The sequence below is a fragment of the Cotesia typhae genome, unplaced genomic scaffold (genome assembly GCF_013202065.1).
Source record: "Cotesia typhae breed Kobodo isofemale line unplaced genomic scaffold, CoteBio_Ctyphae contig_65, whole genome shotgun sequence".
Taxonomy (NCBI): Eukaryota; Metazoa; Arthropoda; class Insecta; order Hymenoptera; family Braconidae; genus Cotesia; species Cotesia typhae.
In genome coordinates this window covers 1,359,535-1,379,673 of record NW_027423762.1, presented here as the reverse complement: position 1 = coordinate 1,379,673, position 20,139 = coordinate 1,359,535, and the positions used below count along the sequence as shown (strand labels likewise).

At 32.9% G+C, this 20,139-nt stretch overlaps 2 protein-coding genes across 6 annotated transcripts in view; one reads left to right on the top strand and one right to left on the bottom strand.

Annotated features, from left to right (window-relative positions):
• The window catches only part of Fuss (SKI family transcriptional corepressor fussel), a 156,064-nt gene that overhangs the window by 28,000 nt on the left and 107,925 nt on the right, over window positions 1–20,139 (top strand). The window lies entirely within an intron of this gene.
• LOC141532526 (uncharacterized) lies at window positions 13,764–17,168 on the bottom strand. 2 transcript variants are annotated; one of them, XM_074250906.1, is made up of 3 exons: window positions 17,156–17,168; window positions 16,096–17,059; window positions 13,764–15,725 (listed from the first exon to the last, which is right to left on the bottom strand). In XM_074250906.1, exon 2 carries the CDS (start codon window positions 16,841–16,843, stop codon window positions 16,097–16,099), a length of 747 nt encoding a protein of 248 aa, XP_074107007.1. In that variant the 5' UTR covers window positions 16,844–17,059; window positions 17,156–17,168; the 3' UTR covers window positions 13,764–15,725; window position 16,096. The 2 variants fall into 2 exon arrangements, with proteins under 2 accessions (XP_074107007.1, XP_074107006.1); XM_074250905.1 differs by lacking the exon at window positions 17,156–17,168 and having other exon boundaries at window positions 16,096–17,102.

The window sequence follows — 20,139 nt, the reverse complement described above, 5'->3', positions numbered from 1 at the left end:
CAGCGAACGTCATTACGGGTAATCGCACCAGTACCACCCAACCACGCGCACTGTTCTCTTCCATATGTTCTTCATGCACCCCGCTATCACCACCATTTCAAACATACATTCATACATACATTGAAGTACATACCTATATCGTGTTTCGTATGTGCTACTCGTGTCAATACCACCGTCGGAAACACACCAGATCCAGAAAATCACGTGCATCGAACCCAACGACGTTCCGGTTATACCATCCGCTGATATATATGTATGTATATATACGTATATATGACATATCGAGCTTTGACACGAACACCGATTATCTTCATTCTCTCTCCAACCTCGTCACAGCTTGTTCTATATTCTTAACTGATACTGTCAGTGAGTTGTCGTGATTATATAATCTCACACATGCATTGGTCATTGGTTGTAATTTCTTGGAAAATAGCCATGGAGAAATAAGCAATACTCTAATTATTTTCATGTAGATATTTATCTGTTCATGGGTGTGTACTTCGACCAAATTTCGTCGCCAGAAATTTTTAAAATCAATTGATTGAAAGTTCCAAAATCACTTATAAAACTTCTTACGTTTTTCTCAATCATATTATCAACTCTTTAATAATTACGAAAAGTTGTAGTGGGACATCATTTTTGAAATCTGCAAAGAAAGATTTTCTATAGTATAAGTATTTGCTTCGTGATTTGTCGATTTAAATTATTAGTCATACATGTAGAGGAGGGGAAGGAAGAGGCGAAAAACGGGGTACTTAAGGAAATGCTATTAGTTTTTAGTGACCCAAATATAGTAAATTTTTAACTTCCCGCTAAGAAAATGAAAATTTTCAAAAATTGGGAAGAGATTGGTTTTACCCCGTTTTTCGAAAATCGAGTTTCCATCAGATCTCGATGTTTTGAGGTCTTAGAAAGCTTCCCTGACAGTTTTTACAGTGGTGTCCGTGCGGCTGTATATATGTATGTATGTATGTATGTATGTATGTATGTATGTATGTATGTATGTAAACCGCTTATAATTTCGAAACGGCTTGACCGATCGGAACCAACTTAGTGGCGATCCAAAGAATATCGAAGCCCTTAAATTTCTTGAAAATTTGAACCAATTCCGTTCTCTAGATTTTGAGAAATTTAATATTTTTGCCCATTAGCTGACAATTTCTATCAGCAGTTGGCATGACAGTCTAAACGCTCGGTCCTTATTATAAAGTGTATCCAACAAGTACTTGACTCAGCTAAATTATTTTAGCGAGTTTTTATTAGTCTACAAAAATAAATCCTATTTAAAGGCTTTACCCAAGATGTAGATAATATTTTACTTATCGAAACAAAAACAGGACGACATTATGGATGATAATTCAAAATCCAGTTGACGATCATTAGAAACATCTGGATAATTTTAGTACCTTGTACCTATACGTAAATTACATCATCAACGCTATGAACCAGGGTCTAGATATTCATACATAATACACTGATTTTAGGAAAGCATTTGACCTGGTCGATTATGAGATATTGTTAGATAAACTTCACTACTATGGAGTGACTGGTACTGTCCTGAATTGGTTCCGCTCATACTTGACGGGTAGATCTTTGCAGGTGAGAGTGAATGGTCGTGTCTCTGATGAATACAGTGTAAATTCTGGCGTTCCTTAAGACTCTTATCTAGAAACTATACTTTTTAACATTTTTATCAATGACATAGCTGACAACCTGGAATCCGAATACCTACCATACATTAATGGCATGAAAATATTCAGAAAAATTAACAGCGAGACCGACCATTGTATATTTCAACTGGATATTGACAAATTACACAGTTGGCGCCTCAAGAATAAACTCAATCTGAACATCAATAAATGCACAATCATGATAGTCACGAGATCACATGGCTATAGGACGCATAATTATAATATTGATGGAAAAAAATTGCCGAACTCTACTTCAATCAAGGATCTTGGGATTACGTTCGATACTAAACTTACTTTCTCATCACACATTGACAAAATTGTCTCGCAAGCTTACAAAGTTCTTGGGTATATCTTCAGATCTGGGAAAGACTTTAAAAACTACCACATATTGGTTTATCTTTCCAACTCCTTGGTCAGACCGATCCTTGAATACGGATCAATAGTATGGTCTCCTGCTACGAATGTAATGATAATTAAAATAGAAAAAATTCAATGCAATCTCCGCAAATACATTGCATACCGTCTACGTTCAAAGAATATTGATGATATTTACAGTCAGTACAGGATACATAGTATGCAGAGTCGTAGACAGTGTGCTGACTTAATCCACTTTTATAAAACAATCAATGGATATATCGATTCCTCTAAAACCTGGGAACAGTTCAGTATCATCTGCTCAAGACCAGATGTAAGATCCCGAAGGCTGTTGTATTCAATAGAAACAACAAAAAACTACGTGTGTAATGGACCAATAGACAGAATTGCGGATTTAATGATTATCATTGTACTGAGTTAGATTACTTCGGTGGTTCACTCTCCTCCTTTACATCTAATGCAAAAAACTTGTTACTACTCCATTAGTCAATATTATTCTGTACAATAATTTCTTATCTTTATATTTTTTTAAGTTCATTCATAAAAATGATGCTATCTAATCATTTAATCTTGTAATAAAAATCTCATGTATATATAGCCGATCCGAGTTTATTTTATTTAAAATAAATAAATAAATAAAAGTAATATTTCTACCAAATTTCAAGTTTCTGAGTCCTATGGTTTCCGAGATTTCGTGATGAGTGACCAAATAGATGGAAATCTCTTTTATTATATAGATAATAATAATGATCACTCAAATTTTATAGCTACACTGTAAAACATATTCGGAGTAAATGCAGAATAATTTGGGAGTAAATGCAAGTGCATGATTTCCAATTAATTTACTCCCATCTCGAAAAGCTCAAAACTTCGGAATAGATAATTTCTTGAGCGTTTTGGACTCGCACATAGGGGGAAGTTTCAGGGATGATCTGAAGGGTCAACCGTTTCCTAGATTTTTTCGTGTTGCTACCACAGGAATATGTCATGTTTCAGTCACTTTTTTTTTCTGTATACCCTTCGCGCGCTCGCCCTTAAGGTATGCAACATACCTTCATGTACTTTTTGATTGAGAATTGATGAAAAGAGTTCAATGATATTTTTCGATATATGCTCCTTTTAATGAAATGAGATGAATTTTTTGAAATGTATCACAATTTGAATGTACACACAAATTCATAGACCGATATATTTATAGCAGATAATTATCTTAGCGTGATTTCTGTATAAAGTAGCGAATAAAACGGAATTGACTATATAAGAACTAAATGTCTCGAGCGACTTATTCATATTCCGCATGAATGCTCAACACCTTCATTAAGAAAAACTAAAGGAAAATAATTTCCTCTCACTTGAAGTTTGTGAGTGAGGTGTACGCGGTATGCGAGAAACGAGGAACGAGAACCCATTCCATAGATTTCTGGAAGCTTCAGCAACCAACCCGGCATACTCTCTTTATCGTTGGTTTCGCCGCGAGCAGCGAGAAAAGCAAGTGGAAAACGTAGTAGACAGACAGCTGAAACCAGGCGGTCGAGAGAACCAGAGAGCAGCGTGCTAAAACATGCAAAATCATGCAAATTGCGTTCGTTCGAGCCCATCGCCAACCCCTGCTCTTGTGTATATAACTCTTCTTCTCGCTTCAGTATTTCTCTTTTACTCTTATGTAGACTATATCCGTATTCATTCTACATGGTACTCAACTACCCCGTAGTATAGCTGCTTCCCTTTTACCGGTTGCTGTCTGACTCTCATCGTTTTCCCTTTTTATTTTTTTTCTGCCTCTCGCGTCGCGGATCTGAGCGTCAAAAATGTTTCGGCGATTGTGCCGCCCGGGCCGCTCTGCATTTGTTTCTTTATTTTTGGTGAACCAGAGGAAACGAGAGGAAAAGATATAAAAAGAGATAAAAAAAATAGAAAAAAAATAACAAAAACCCGAGACACCGGGTGCTGTAGTAGGGAAAAGCCACGGGGCCCGGAGTGGGCGGGACTCTTTCCCGGGAACGGGGATGAAACTTTGTCCGCCATATTTACATCTAGCTTTCGAATAAATGATAAAAAATAAAATAATAAAAATGAAAAACAAAAAACGAGAAACGTCATAATTTCAACTGTACGTTTCTATCGCATACGCCAGGTCAAACATGATAAATTTTAAAACACAAAGCTTTGTAATTTTTAAATAAAAAACGCTCTTTGTCATTTGCATAATATCATTTTATTCGAAAATGTAAGATAATCATACTTATTTAAATAAGTTTCCGTCAATTACGAAAGTGTTATTTTTTGAATAACTATAACAAAGTATGTAAATAATTTTCAAATATAAAGTTTGAGCTGTCTAAAAACTGAAGGTATATTTAAATAATAATTCGCAATAAAGAAATACAAAACTTTCCGGACAAGTTTTGATGAAAATATATATTTGAGATGAAAGAGGTTTATAAATATACTTTTGAGCTGTACACCTTACGATCAAAAACAGCGGGAATATATTTCAAGGATCACTTTGCTAGATCAACCATTTTCAATTTTTTTTTTTTTTTATATTTACGATCGACATAGTTTTTATACCTTTTTCTTTTTAGAAAACCATTTCGAAAATACCTACTCTTTTTATTGTTTCAGTGCAATAATGATTTTATTTTTGTTAATTGTTAAAATATCCATTACGTTGTAGAGTACATGTTATAATTATTATTTCTAAATCATCAATAGTTGTCAATTCTATAAATAGTAATTTGGAGTCGTCAAAAATAATTATAAGCATATACTAATAATTATGAACTGTTTAATGTAGTAATTGTTGTTTGGTTTCGATATAGTAGCACGCAATCCCTTTAGATTATTAAAGAAAAATTTTTTTAGTAATAATTTAGTAAAATGATGACGATACAATGTAAATTCTCTTATACATATATTCTGGATTTAAAATTAATACACATACACTAGTCACAAAAATTAAGGGATATAAAAAAAATTCCAAATTTTTTGGTGATTTTCAGCGAGCTGTAACTCCGAGGAAAATGATCGCACAGAAAAAAAAAAAAAAGCAAATTGTAGCTCCAAGTGTCTAGTTTTTAGATATGACCATGAAAATTTTTGTCATCGTCAGGTCTGGAGAAATCCTAAGAAAACTACTGAAAAAAATTTTTCGAAATTTTTTCGTCTTAAAAAAGGTCTACGGGCTTCAAAAAAATTTTTCGATTGTTTCGTTTAAAAGCTCTTTTAGTAAATTTAATACCCTTTAATTTGACGTAATCAAAAAGCCTGTACGATAATTTGCCGCGGAGTTATCGTCAATCAAAGCAAAAAGTTTTTTTGACTTTGGAAATCAATAACTCTGGAAATAATGACCGTATAGGAAATCGAAGGAGGGTTTTGAAAACTACACAATATTCTCTATAAGAAAACGTAAACCGCTTTTGAAGAAAAAATTTTTTTGAATTGAAAACTCGGACTGAAAAAAAGACAAAAATTCGCATAATTAAGGATATTTGGATAATTTGGTATAACTTTGGATAAAATGGATGAACGAAGGATATCGTTGGTAATTTTTAACTTCAAAGTGTCCCCTAAAATCCCTAAGAAATTCAAAGCGCTGCGATTTTTTGTTCATAGTGCCCAGAAGCTTCAAATTCTGTGTTTTCGCAAAAATCACCATTATGAGCAACTTTGTGATTTTTATTCATTTTTCCATTGAAAAAAATTTTTTTCAAAATTCTTTATTTTTTTCGATCAAAGAGATTGATTTTTCAAGAAATTTGAAAAAAAAAAATTTCAATTTTTTCGAAAAATTTTTTTCGAAATTTTCTCAATTTTTTTCGACTGTTGTTTTACCGCCGGCATTAGCGTTACCCAAAGCGTACCACGTGGAGGTTGCTCGGTCGGATTTACGCTTCTCACACACACACACACGCGCGCGCGCGTGTGTGTGTGTGTGTGTGTGTGTGTGTGTGTCTTTGTCTGCGTGTTTGTCTGTTTGCAGCTGCCGAATGACCTCTGTACGCACGGCAGTAACTGCTCAGTACCGTGTATTGCCACCTCTGTTCCGAATCACAGCTCGTAAACGCTCTTGCATGTTGATGCATCGTCGAATATCACGTTGTGAAATTCCTTGCCAACAACGTAACAACGCTTGAGTCAACTGATGAAGATTGTGCAGTTGCGGATAGTCTCGCCGCAATCGACGCCCAAGCATGTCCCAAACATGCTCAATTGGGTTCAAATCAGGACTCATCGCTGGATAATTAAGCGTTGTTACGTTGTTGGCGCGGAGAAAAGTTCGCGTACGAACTGCAGTGTGAGGACGAGCATTATCCTGCATCAAAATGAACCGTCTTGCCCCCATGCGTGTGCGCATAGGCAGGACGTGTGGCTCCAGAATTTCGTCGACGTACCTATCGGCAGTCAACGTCCCACGAACGATAACTAACGGGGTTCTGGTATTGAAGGACACGCCTGCCCACACCATGACTGATCCACCATTGAAAGCTGTAACTGGTCTCGTAAAACCATCCCGATCTCGTTCTCCACGACGGCGCCAAATGAGAGATCGTCTATCGCTGCCATGAAGACAAAATCGAGATTCGTCAGTCCATAATACACTGGTCCACTGTCTACGACCCCAATGGTGATGATCATGAGCATAGGCCAATCGGGCTCGGCGATGTCGTGGAGTGAGCATAGGCACGCGATTTGCGCGTCTAGCGCGTAGTCCTTGCTCTCGAAAGCGATTTCGAACCGTCGATGCCGATATGTGTTGTTGGGGAGGACGTTGTCGACGATTGCGAAATTGATGAGCGATCGTGTGGGCATGCGCAGTAGGGTTTCGACGAGCTTCTCGAATGATAGCTCGATCATCACGCTCGGTAGTGATTCGTAGTCTACCTTGACCCGGACGACGATCGTAACTTTGAGTCGCGTTAAATCGGGCATAGGCCCGACTGATAACGGACTGGCTCACTCCCATAGAAGCTGCTACTTCCACCTGACTGTAGCCCTCTTGAAGGAGGGTAACAATGCGAGCCACATCTGTGGCAGCTAAATGTCGACGAGGCATATCAAAAGGTGCTTATCAAAGAAAAGCTTACATAAAATTCACGTAAGGAATTTAGGCTAAAAAGAAAACGTAAAATTCAAGTTTTGTGTGAGGAAAAGCCGAACTCCGCGGGGGGTATATCAATTTGTTTTTATTGAATTTTTAAAATGAGATTTAAAACTAAGGCAGTTGTAGCGGACAGAAAAAATTGAGTTAATTTTTTTTGACAATAGTGAAGCATTCTGAAGACGATAAAAAAAAAAAAATTAAAAAAAAAAATTTTTGATAAAAAAAATTTCGAAAAAAATTTTCGAAAAAAATTGAAAATTTTTTTTTTTCAAATTTCTTGAAAAATCAATCTCTTTGATCGAAAAAATAAAGAATTTTGAAAAAAAAAATTTTTTTCAATGGAAAAATGAATAAAAATCACAAAGTTGCTCATAATGGTGATTTTTGCGAAAACACAGAATTTGAAGCTTCTGGGCACTATGAACAAAAAATCGCAGCGCTTTGAATTTCTTAGGGATTTTAGGGGACACTTTGAAGTTGAAAAATTACCAATGATATCCTTCGTTCAACCATTTTATCCAAAGTTATACCAAGTTATCCAAATATCCTTAATTATGCGAATTTTTGTCTTTTTTTCAGTCCGAGTTTTCAATTCAAAAAAAATTTTTTTCTTCAAAAGCGGTTTACGTTTTCTTATAGAGAATATTGTGTAGTTTTCAAAACCCTCCTTCGATTTCCTATACGGTCATTATTTCCAGAGTTATTGATTTCCAAAGTCAAAAAAACTTTTTGCTTTGATTGACGATAACTCCGCGGCAAATTATCATACAGGCTTTTTGATTACGTCAAATTAAAGGGTATTAAATTTACTAAAAGAGCTTTTAAACGAAACAATCGAAAAATTTTTTGAAGCCCGTAGACCCTTTTTAAGACGAAAAAAATTTCGAAAAATTTTTTTCAGTAGTTTTCTTAGGATTTCTCCAGACCTGACGATGACAAAAATCTTCATGGTCATATCTAAAAACTAGACACTTGGAGCTACAATTTGCTTTTTTTTTTTTTTCTGTGCGATCATTTTCCTCGGAGTTACAGCTCGCTGAAAATCACCAAAAAATTTGGAATTTTTTTTATATCCCTTAATTTTTGTGACTAGTGTATATTCAGTTTTTTTCATTTATATTTATACTTTTTTTCTATTATAGCTTTTCTCTCAACTTCCATGATAATCCTAAAAAGAGATTTTGATCCGAATATAATCTGTCTGCTATTCGCTAATGAAATTTGAAGAAAAAAAATAACGGACACACAAGCGGGTGAAAGTGCGGAAAAAGAACGTCAATGAAAGAGAACAAAAAAAAAAATATATATATATATATATATATATATATATATATATATATATATATATATATATATATATATATATATATATATATAAAAAAAAGCATCCTGAAGCTGAGGGGATTTACACAGCGTTGATTAAAACTGCGCCGATGTACGGCTGCATACAAAAAACGAATACCAGATTTGCGTTCTGGTTTCAGCGATATTTCATTTTCATTCATTTTTTTAATTTTGTTTTTTTTTCTGCATCTAATCTACGATTCATTATACCTATAATATGCATTTTTTATCTATTCTCTGCAAAAAATATAATTTATTAATAGTTCTCGATCATTTATATTTTTTCAAAACTGTGAATCAGTGAAAAATGACTCGAATCAGTGAAAATTTAATTTAAACTTTTTTGAAGTTACGATGATGCAAGAGATCAGATCAGTTCCTTAATCCATCAGTAAAAAACTATAAAAAACTTTAAACAATATCTGAAGAATCGCTTATAGCACATGCGCATTAGTTATGATTGTATAATCAGTACACGGAAAAAAGTAAAATGTAAAATTCACTCGGATTCCGGTTAATTTTTATAGTTTCAAGCAGTAAAGCAGACCTCGGGTGGCAAAAATATAAATATTACAGAACTTAATGTAGAAAATATGAAAGCCACAATTTATAATCTAATATCGAAAATAAGTGATTAGTAGCTGTCACTATAGTAAATAACGACTCTTTCATCTTAAAAAATTACAGTTTCAAACAGTAAAAATTGCCGTTTTAATATATAGTCCATATTATGAAGAAAAGAGGAACTCAGATGAGGAGAAGGGGGTCTCACTCTAGGAGAATTTAACATTTAAGACAGTAAAAATTCTAATCTTAAAATGTATGTTTTACCAGTCCGAGCAAGTCAATAATTATAGTTTCATTTTTAACTTTGCATTTAAAATTTACTATTTTACTTTGTAAATATTGATGTTGCTTGTATTAGAAATTAAGTAACTGTATTTTATACTTTTTACATATCATGCGACCATTTTTTAGGTACCAAATGATAAATATCAAAGTTAAAATTCTTAATTATTATACTTTAACATTTTAGAAATTCACATAGCGAATATTACTGTTTAAAATAGTATTTTCCTTCATGTAAAGAATAAATTGTAACATTTAAATGATGAATATTACATAGTGAAATGATAATTTTTAGCAGTTGATCATTACTTACTACAAATCGACTGTTATTTATTACAGTTTATTTTTTTGCGTCTATAATTGATACTAAAAGCCAAATTCGTTTTGACCACTTTTTTTTTATTTTGACCTTTTTTCTCATGCTGCTGTCGCTTTTCTTCCATTTAATCGCTTGAAAATTTCATCTTCCAAGAATTTAAAAATACGTAGAGTTCATTTTAGCAAAATTCCACTGTACTTATAATTATTCAGACGTTCTTATTATAAATATTTTTTTTGAGAATTTTTAAGGATCTTCAAATTTCAACCATTATATGATATTTTAATGTTGGAAAATTAGTTTAAGAACGAAAACCTTCTGTATTTAAAAAAAACAGTTGAATAAAAGACTAATGGAGTATATTGTTTCGTATTGTAACAAAAATAACCACTCTCTATGAAACTTGAATCAAAATTTTTGAGAAGGAATCTAACATTCATAAATGTATGTGTCCATATATGGATATATATTTCTTACTCATTCTTCTAAATTATCTCAACCATATCTTATAATTATTTCTGATGAAGTAGTCAATTTATTTATATAAACATAATTCAAGACGCTTGATATTAAAAGATATATAATAATATAATACACTGCATTCTATATCAAAAGATATTCGTAGGTCTAATTGTTTCATCATTTCTCGAGGTGAGTTATTTGGCTTTGTGTTGTATACATACAACAGAATTCCTACCTTTCTCCAATAATACACTGGCCAAGCAACGCGCGGGCGCATCCGCTCATTTATGTGGTCTCAAGTGAAAAGGGATCGTTTACAAAAACTTAAAGGTCAGGCGTAGTCTTTACTCGGAGGCATTTTCTCAAGTGTTCCTAAAAAAGCCAAGTATATACACATTTCGAAATGAGTAAGCAAACAAAGTTTATACATGGCGACCTAGATCAATTTAGTCGAAATAATATTTGTTTGCTTTGTTATACAATTTCAAATATCCTTAACTGATATGCTTCACCTCTTACAAAACCGTTGTTTCACAAAAGCTATGGTATAGTAATTGCGGTATAATTTAAGCTAATTTTGCTGTCTTATTTATTATCTCTTACTCAAATATAAGCATAAGTATTTTTGAATACTAACCCAATTCTTAATACGTTTCAAAACTCGTTTTTGTAACTATGAATTCCCTGATTTATTGAAAGATTATTGTTGTGGTTCCTTCACTCTGATTGGCCACTTTTTTGGTATGCTTTGATTCCATAGATCAAAATAACTTCGACAAAACATCCACAAACCAAAATACTTGGGACATCAAACCCCTTCTTAAAGGCTAAAAGGGTGGGGAAAATTGAAAACAGAAATTAAGGCTATTTTTGGGCCATTCCCCGCCAAATCGGACAGTTTGAAAAATTTTAATTTTTGATTTTCCTCAATTTTTATATATTTTTTTGTACCCATCAAAAAACTATTTTTCCGAAATGTTGAGATTTTTTTAATCATCGGTTCAAAAGATATCGAATTTAAAAAAAAACCACTCTTTTTATGATTTTTTGCTGATAACTTCTTGGGAAATGGTTCAACTCCAAATACTCACTGAATAAAAAAACTTTCGTTTTTCCATGTACTTTTCAAAAAAAAAAAAAAAAAAATACAAAAGAATTATTTTAAGTTTTTTTTTATTCGTGTTTTTGTCATTTTTAAAATTTTAATTGCATTTTTTAAAGTGAGTGCATATTTTGATTTTCTTCTAAATTTTTTACTAGTTAAACCACAACTTTCTAGGCCAATCCGGTCGTGGATTCTGGATGGCTATTGTTTTTTTTTTTCGATTTTTGAAAATTAAAAAAAAAATTTTTCCTCTATTTTATAAATTTTATCTCTGGTTTCTTTCTTTCAACGTATTTTGAAAAACTTCATGTATATTTTTTATCAAAACAAGCATAGGGAATTGTTAATAATTAAAAAAGATACCTGATTATTATTCAATACAACTTCCAGCAATAAATATTTTTCTTGTTTGGATAAAAGTAAAAAAAAAAAAAATTTATTTCAAATTTAAAAAACGAGAAATTCGAACGCTCTTTGCGCACCTCTATCAAAATGTTTATATGGTTGTGGTTAATATGGTAATATGGTTAAAAATTTTACTCATTAATATTTAACCGTTGCCATGGTAACCGTTGCTATGGTAACCGTTGCTGTGGTAAGCGTTGCCATAGTGGTCACCATAGCAACGAAAAGCGACAATAATGAAAACGTACCATCAACTTTCTAATAAACGATAATTTCATCATTCTCCCGTGTATTGGCGCTACTGACAATTTCCACTAACTGTTACCTTTTTTTTTTTACCAATAGTTACATTGATCATTTATCTGGAATATGTATAACCTCTTTTCTAATGTTTACTACTGGACGTCCAGTCTAGCTAATTTGTGTAATGTATTTTGTTGCTATAAAGTAAATATTCAACTATGGAAGCGAAAGCTAGGTAGATGAATGGGTATCTGAACCAATTAGTCAACCGAATATTGCTGTGAAATTTTCACCTGAATCAGATTACACGTAAGCAAAGATAAAACTGAATTTAAGATACAATACTGCCAAGTCAATCACTGGAACCTAAAAAATTCATTCCGTTGTTCCGAAAGATGATGGAACCGTACAAGTTAGAGAGTATTTTAGTTCAATTTATGATCGTATATGTAAAATTTCTGAAGGACAGATCTGTCTTGTTTCTGAAAAACGGCATCCGAATAAGAGAGTCAGGGGTAAAACACCGGTAGGGTCCAATTTTTACGATTGTGTTACGGTGGATTAGTTTTTGGTTAAAAAATGATTAAAATGCGAAATTTTTCCAGATCAATATACTATCCTTATAAAAACTGGGAGCCATTGAATATTTCCAACACATTATTCATAAACTTTATTCCGTACAGAATTTATTCGATGCAGAATTGTGTATTATAAAATTTTTGTAAATGAAAAAAATCTTGAGAAAATGTATCTGGTAAAACAACTACCTTAAATACAGTAAATTTCTTCATAATTCTGAAACGTACGTTTTATTATAATTTATATAATCTGTACTTATATAGAACTCAGGTATAATATGATGAGTATGTCTTCAAATTGTTAGGATGTCTATGAATACATAGAACATCGTATATGTGAAATGCTTTTTGATGTCTGTATATCCAGCATCACGGGGTGAAGATGAGAGCTTGTTGAACACGGTGAGGGGGACGGTGTCGACAAAGAAAACCTTATATATACTCAGTATACTGTATACTACAGTAGTGTGTACTGGTGTATCTAGAAATACAGGAGAATCAAGTGACGAGAATGAATATATCTATATATAAACTAGCACTGTAACGTGGGAGGAGATCGGAGAAATTCACCGAGGAATGAGAAAGGAGAGAAAGAGGGGCGGTGCATGGCCCCAGAGCAAACTAAAGCCGCCATCTTGCACGTGGACCGAATTTCTGAACAACCGATACCAACCTATACAACTTCTCTTTATAATACATCCAATTGGAGATGTACATATATATATATATATATATATATATATATATATATATATATATATATATATATATATATATATATATATATATATATATTTTTATAAACTTTGATATACTTTATCAAACGTTTTCTGGCTTTAATTCTAAATTTTACGGAATGTATTATAAAGAAAAAGTTTTAGTAATATATAGACAACGAGGTTTGTGCGTACTGTCATGAAAATTAAATTATACGCAAGAAAATTTTTGTCAAGTATATACATATATATTTAGGTATATATAATTTAACAAAGGGTGGTTTTCGGATGACATTAAAAGGCGAGTGATTGGCGTTAGGTCCACGCGGACAGGGTTCTGTATACCCTGAAGCTTAAACCCCAAACACTACACCCTATTTAGGCTAACTTGGTAATCGTCAAGAGATAGGGCGCTAATCGTCGTAGCACCCGGAACAAGGGGATTGTACCTCTCGTCCCTCGAACAGCCTAAGGGTAATTACAGACATTGGAGTATTGAATAAAGTCATTGGGTTCTGTTCATTATTTCTTACGGATCATATACACACCGTTTCGTAATTATAAGACGTTTCACTCAATCATCGTATTTCAACGTAATTTTTCACATTTAACTTGTCAACAATATTTACTGTACGATTAAACTGATGATGAAAATTTTCAAAAATTGGGAAGTTATTGATTTTACCCAGTTTTTCGAAAATCGAGTTTTGAGGTCTTAGAGAGCTTCTGTGTGGGTGTGTTTGTGTGTAAATCTCTCTTAACTTTTAAATAGCCTATTCGATTCGATCGAAGAAAGCAGCGTTCCAAAGAGTTCCATTGCCTTTAGATTTCTGATACTAGTTCCAAAAATTAGTCAGTAAATTTTGAGAAATCTGAAAAATTAAATTCCAAAAAATTTTTTTTCGAAATATCTTCTAAATGACTAAACCAATCGATTCTAAAAACTATTCAGCTTGTAATCTTATTTAGGAAAATGTTACATGTTACTTAGGAAAAAGTTATACTGAGATAAATGTTGAAAATGATTTATTTTAAACAAATTTTCGACTTCTCGAATAAGAGCTTTTTCCTGTGTTACTCGAAAAGAAGTCATGACAGCGTTTAAAAATGTTTAAAGAATGTCTCAAAAAGGTTCAAAAAATATCTCAAAAGTGTTCAAAAAATTTTCAAAATGACATTTTAAAAAAATTTTATATAACTTGAATGGGTAGGATCACATTTGAACTGTAAGTTTCGTGCATTTTTCCGTATCTGATTAGTTTTTATCAGTTCTAGTTTTCCAAACTGAGAGAATTATACAGAGATAGAAAATTTTACTCTAATTAAAAAAATTTCAAGAGGAAAACTGAAAACATTTTTTTTAAAAACATGATAAGACTCATTAGGCTGAGAATGAATTTTTTCAAATGTATTGTCGATAAGAAATGTATTTTTACTTCGTTCTAATTTCTTGAAAAAAAATTTTTTTCTTCCTTCTTTAGTAAGCACCTCATTTTGCTAAAAAAAAATGGAATTTCCCTAAGTACCCCGGTTTTGCTCCTCTCTCCGATTAAAAGGTGTTTTTTGATTTTTTTAAACTACAATTTATTTTGAATAAAGTATACAATAACAGTAACATATTTATATTAGGGAGCTAAATATCCAGTGACGATCAGGCCCCACGGGATGTATAGTAAAAATTTTTACGGGAATCGGTATTGTCTTCCCATGAGAGTATTGCTAGTGACGCCACATGTAATCTACTTGAATCAGAGAATCAGACGATCGAGTTTTCACTCCGAGTTTCGTTCGCTTTTACTGGCGTATCTATATACCTTTCTCCCTTTCTCTTTTAGTCTCTTTGACGACGATTCTCATTGCAATGCATGAATAAAACTATATACTGTTTCCAGGCATTAGCTTTCCCGACGAACGATTTCCGGCTACTAACCTTGTAAAAGTACATAGACTATTAATGATGATGGTTTCCGATGGGTTTTTCATCTCTTATTCCACTAATCCGATCTGGTACTCCTGAATAAAAAAATCTAGAGGATATGTGTAGTTTTGTTGATTAATTAAATTCGTGGAACAAAGAAGAAAATCCGGTTTAATTAATTATTTAATGGACCTTATTGTGGTATTTTTGATTGTATTTAATCACTTTTTTGTACGATTTCTATTTTAATTAAATGTATTGGAAAATTCATTACACGGATATTTTATTGATGTCGATGTCATAAAAATAATAACTCTTTTTTCTATGTATATGAAATATCAAGAATATTTCATGAAATTGATTTTTTCAGACTTAAGGGGGATAGCCACTGTGACGCTGGAAAAAATAGGCAATTTTCGGGAATTTTTTTTACTAGGATAATAAAGGAATTTGGGGATCGGGTTTTTTTTGTTTTATAAAGTATATGTTGAGGATAATTCTCCTAAATTTTTATTCAAAAATATTTTGTTATCACAAAGTTATAAACATTTTTGTAGAGCACCAAAAAAATTTCCCCCTCCATTGCCGGTACTGTAATTCAAAAACGGATTATCTGAAACAAAAAAACCAAACGGCATTTTAATCTATAGGAATGTCGCTATCGTCGCACGTAGGGGATTTTGAAAATTTTGATTTGAGAAAAATGGCGCCATATTGAAAATTTTTTCGTCTTTTTCCTCATTTTTTGGACTCAAACAGCCTTAAAAATCTTAAAAATTAAAATTTTCAAAATCCCCTACGTGCGACGATAGCCACTAAGTAGACGAATACGGGGAAACAAAAAAATTGAGAATCGGTTCATATTTACGAAAGTTACAGTACCGGAAAGTTTGAAAAAGTCGTTTTGAGAAAAACGCGAGTAAAGTTTTAAGAAGATTCTCGCAACTTTAAAATCTAGTCTTTCACAAAATATTCATACTCACATCAAACTATCAAGTCCTGGGCCATATGAGGGTTCTTCCTCCTTATCTTTAGTATTGACCTTGACTTTTTTATTTTTTTACTGGCCGTTTCCATGCGGCTTTCAGCAGCTTTAACCCGAGTAGCGTCGCGCTCAGCGCAGTATGAGTAGAGTGTTGGTCCTACTTTAACATCGAGATTCTCTAATATCTTCAGAGTTGCTAGAGCCCCATCATTGAATGTAATTGTTGAAATATATAAAGCTATTTCAACAATAAGGGAATAAGAAGAATTTGTTTTTGGGGCGAGCTGCCACACTAATGCATTGAAGCTTTCATTATTATTTTGTGTAAACCCACCGACACATCGTTCCAATAACTCTGGATTCGATAGATCTTCATAAATCGGTATTAAAGCTTCCGCAATATCTGCAGGAAGTGGTGGTTTTTCAACTAATGAGTCCAAAGTATTTGTTGCCACAGCTTTTTGAAATTGACACCACGAATTTGCACCTTCAGGACAAAGAAAATGCTGCGGATCTTCGGGTGATGAAAACTTGTGATAAAATGTTTGCCAAATAGCATTATACATCTCATCAACATCATTAGAATGACGTCTGATTGCTAAACCATAATACTTTGTAAATTCATTAATTGCTTTGTCCGTTAATCGACCTTTCCCACCTAAACTTTTCTGTGTATTTTCTTCTTTTCCTGTTTTTGTCTTCTTGTTAGTTCGTTGCTTCTTCAAAGCCCTTAGTCGACTGCCCATTCGTTTTTGCACGTGATTAATACATTCCTTTTTTTTTTATCTTCACCATGTCCCCATACGGTTTAGCATCACAAATATTTTTATACGTTTTAGTGTCACCATCACCTATATAGTTTACATACTTAACGTTATGTAATAACTCTGATCGCATAAACATCTCTTTTATTCCATCTACCTCCATTTGTCCAGAAGAATTTTCATGGTTTATTGGACAGTCTAGAGCATGGTCTTGCATAAATTGATCGTATTCAGCTGTTCCTTTTTTGAGCTCATTAGCGCACACATCTTACAATAACTGGATTTCATACTTACATCTACGATTTTGCCAGTGAAGTAACCAATTAGAGAAGATATACCAAATGAAGATTTAAACCCTCTTTTCTTCCAACTACCGTCACCGGAGACAGAAATTCCAGGAATGTCATTGGATTTTAAATGCTTGCAGGTTTCTTGGATTTCTTCTTTAGCAGCTTTTTTCAACACTAAATCACAACAGTTTCTAGCTGCATTTCTGATTTGTGTGACCAGACGATCGTAAAAGCTATGGAACATTGGTCGTGGTAAATCCATGAAAGCACAAAATCTTTCAGCTCCAGATAACCCAATACCAATTATCCGCATTGCAAAGATGAAACGGCGATTAATTTCATACGCATTCTTGATGAGTGGACATGAATTTATCAAAACTGGATCACATTTTTGCAATTCACAACTAGTTTAAAACCTAATCCTCGAATACTTGTCTCAGTAAAGTTTACATCACCACCACACTTTTTACACGATACACAGCCACTTAGTAAATTAAATATCGAAAAAAATTTATAATTTTGTAGCTAATACTCGAATCGATTGTACAATCAGATTTTTGTGATAATTTCCTCTTGGAAGCACTATCACGTCGTTGAGAGCCAGTATTTTTTCAGTTTCATATCTGTTGAGCGGTCGATTAAATTTTTTCCTGTCGTTTGGCAGTTTTCTTTCGTTTTTAATAACTTTACTTTGTTTACGATCCATTATTTAACAAATTTTTTTGTTAAATAAACAAAAAAAAAAAAGATCAGAAGATTTAAAAAAATAAGTAAGTAAACAATAACGAGTACACTAAGAAACTCAATAAATTAAAGAACGAGTGTGTATTCATACAAAACAACTAAACTATGAGGTACAGTATCTCAACAATAAGAAAAAATATACGTTAAAAGTCAAATAATTGTAACGGTTGACAATCGTGAGGGAAAACAATCGCCAACCCGTACGAATCAAAGACGGAGCGAGCAGGCGACGTTTTCGTCGAAGCGCCGCGCGTAAAACGGTCAATCGACGCGCTCTTATAAAAATGACTATAACTCGAAAACTATTCGGAATTTTTCTATAAAATTTGAAATACATAATTTTGAATATATAAACTTCAGTTTAATGAAAAAAAAAAAAAAATTTTTTTTCCGAAATTTTACAGTGGCTATCCCCCTTAAAATTTACTCGTATATTCATGAGAGAAAATTCGAATTTAAAAATTGCTATGACCATTGTATACAATAATTATAATCATCTAAATGATTATTTTACTAATAAGAGCAGAAAATTTATTTTGATTGGATCATTCCATGTCTAATCGACCAATAGTTGGAATCAACCCCTTTCGATTTGGACAAAATTCAATCAAAAGTTTTGTTTTATTTTATTATTTTCAGTTGTTTTTTAACAACTTGGCTATCAATAATCAATATTCTTGCATATGATATTCAGTACATTATATTCTTGATAAATATTGATTGTAGTTTTTTGGTTGTTTGAGAGGCCCTCGCTACTTATTTCTAGTTTAAGGTTATTGCATTCAATCAGGTGTTTAATGGTTGCCCGTACTCCACATCTAGGACAAGCTTCTGGATTGGTCGTAGTGAATAAGCATACAAAGGGAAAGGGATGAAATTGGTATTTTGTTTATAATCTGGTAATGATACTTTGACTGAATATATTTAGTATCGGTGCGATTCCTACAAGATTAGTCCGGTTGCTGCACCGAGAAAGTCCTGTTGTTGCAACTGGATTTTCTCATGTTGCTGCATCATGAAAATTTTGTTGTTCCCACGGGATTGGTTCCTGTTGCAGCACATTTATTTTTTGGCGTGCAATGACAAGCTATTTTCGTTGTTGTTAGATTTTGCTAGATTCGGATTTTTGATTCAAAATGTGAGTACCGATAGTTATAAGAGTAAAAATTTTTATTTTAATTTAATTTTTTTCTTTACAGTTATTTTTTATAGAATTTATACATTGAATTTGAAAGTTTAATCGATGTCATAAGTCATAATCATTAGAGTAGTTTTTATTGCAAAATTTCAATAAATTTTATACTTTTTATACATAAAGATGAAATGAAAATTTTAAAAAGTAAATAGTAACTCTCTGTACTTATAAATTCATTCAATATAGTGATGATTGGATGAGTTTAAATAATATTATCGAAATAAGAGGAAACCGTCTTAAAATAACTTGGGATCACTGTTGTCAAGAAGCTAAAGTCAAATAATCGTTATAGACAGGTAGCAATACTAGTGATAAAGAATAAGGAGAGCGAACATATATATCCTCATCTCGCGAGATGGGTTTTCAGAAACGTCATCGTGATTGTTTGCGTCTACTAAAGTGGTCTCAAGTGGCGTTCCATTAGTCGAGGAACGCTACTTACTCGCGTATACATATAACTTTCGATAAGAGTGGAGCAAAAGACAGAACGACAAATATAAGAGGAAATAACGCCGACCAAAGTATATTTCATATTCCAGTAGTGTGTAGTTTGTAGAAGCTAAGCATTATATACCGGATGGAGTGAGAAAGCAGTCCACACAATAAGTTTTAAAACCAGTGAATAAGATAATAACTGGTGTGTGTCAAGAAACTACGTGGAAGACACCTCAATATCCAGAAGCGTGGCTACCGTAAGTCGCAACTGCAAACAAGACGAGTCTCCGAGCTCCACTCTATGACTTGACAAATATACGTGGGCTGATTTCGGCATTTTTCTCAAACAACTTGATACTGCTGCATATATATACAAGTGCATTCGCTGTATGCGTGACACGAAGTTCATATTCAAGTCCTTGACTTATTCAACACCTAAACTTATTATTTGATCAATTTATTTATAGCATTTTCGTTTATTCACCATTAAAGGTTGCTCAAGTAATAACCGAATTTAATAAAATAAAAATCTTTAGTTGGAAGAATGCCAACAGTAAATATATAAATTTATCCTTAGTTTTCACTTGGGTCAAATCAGGAGCACTTGCTTGTCA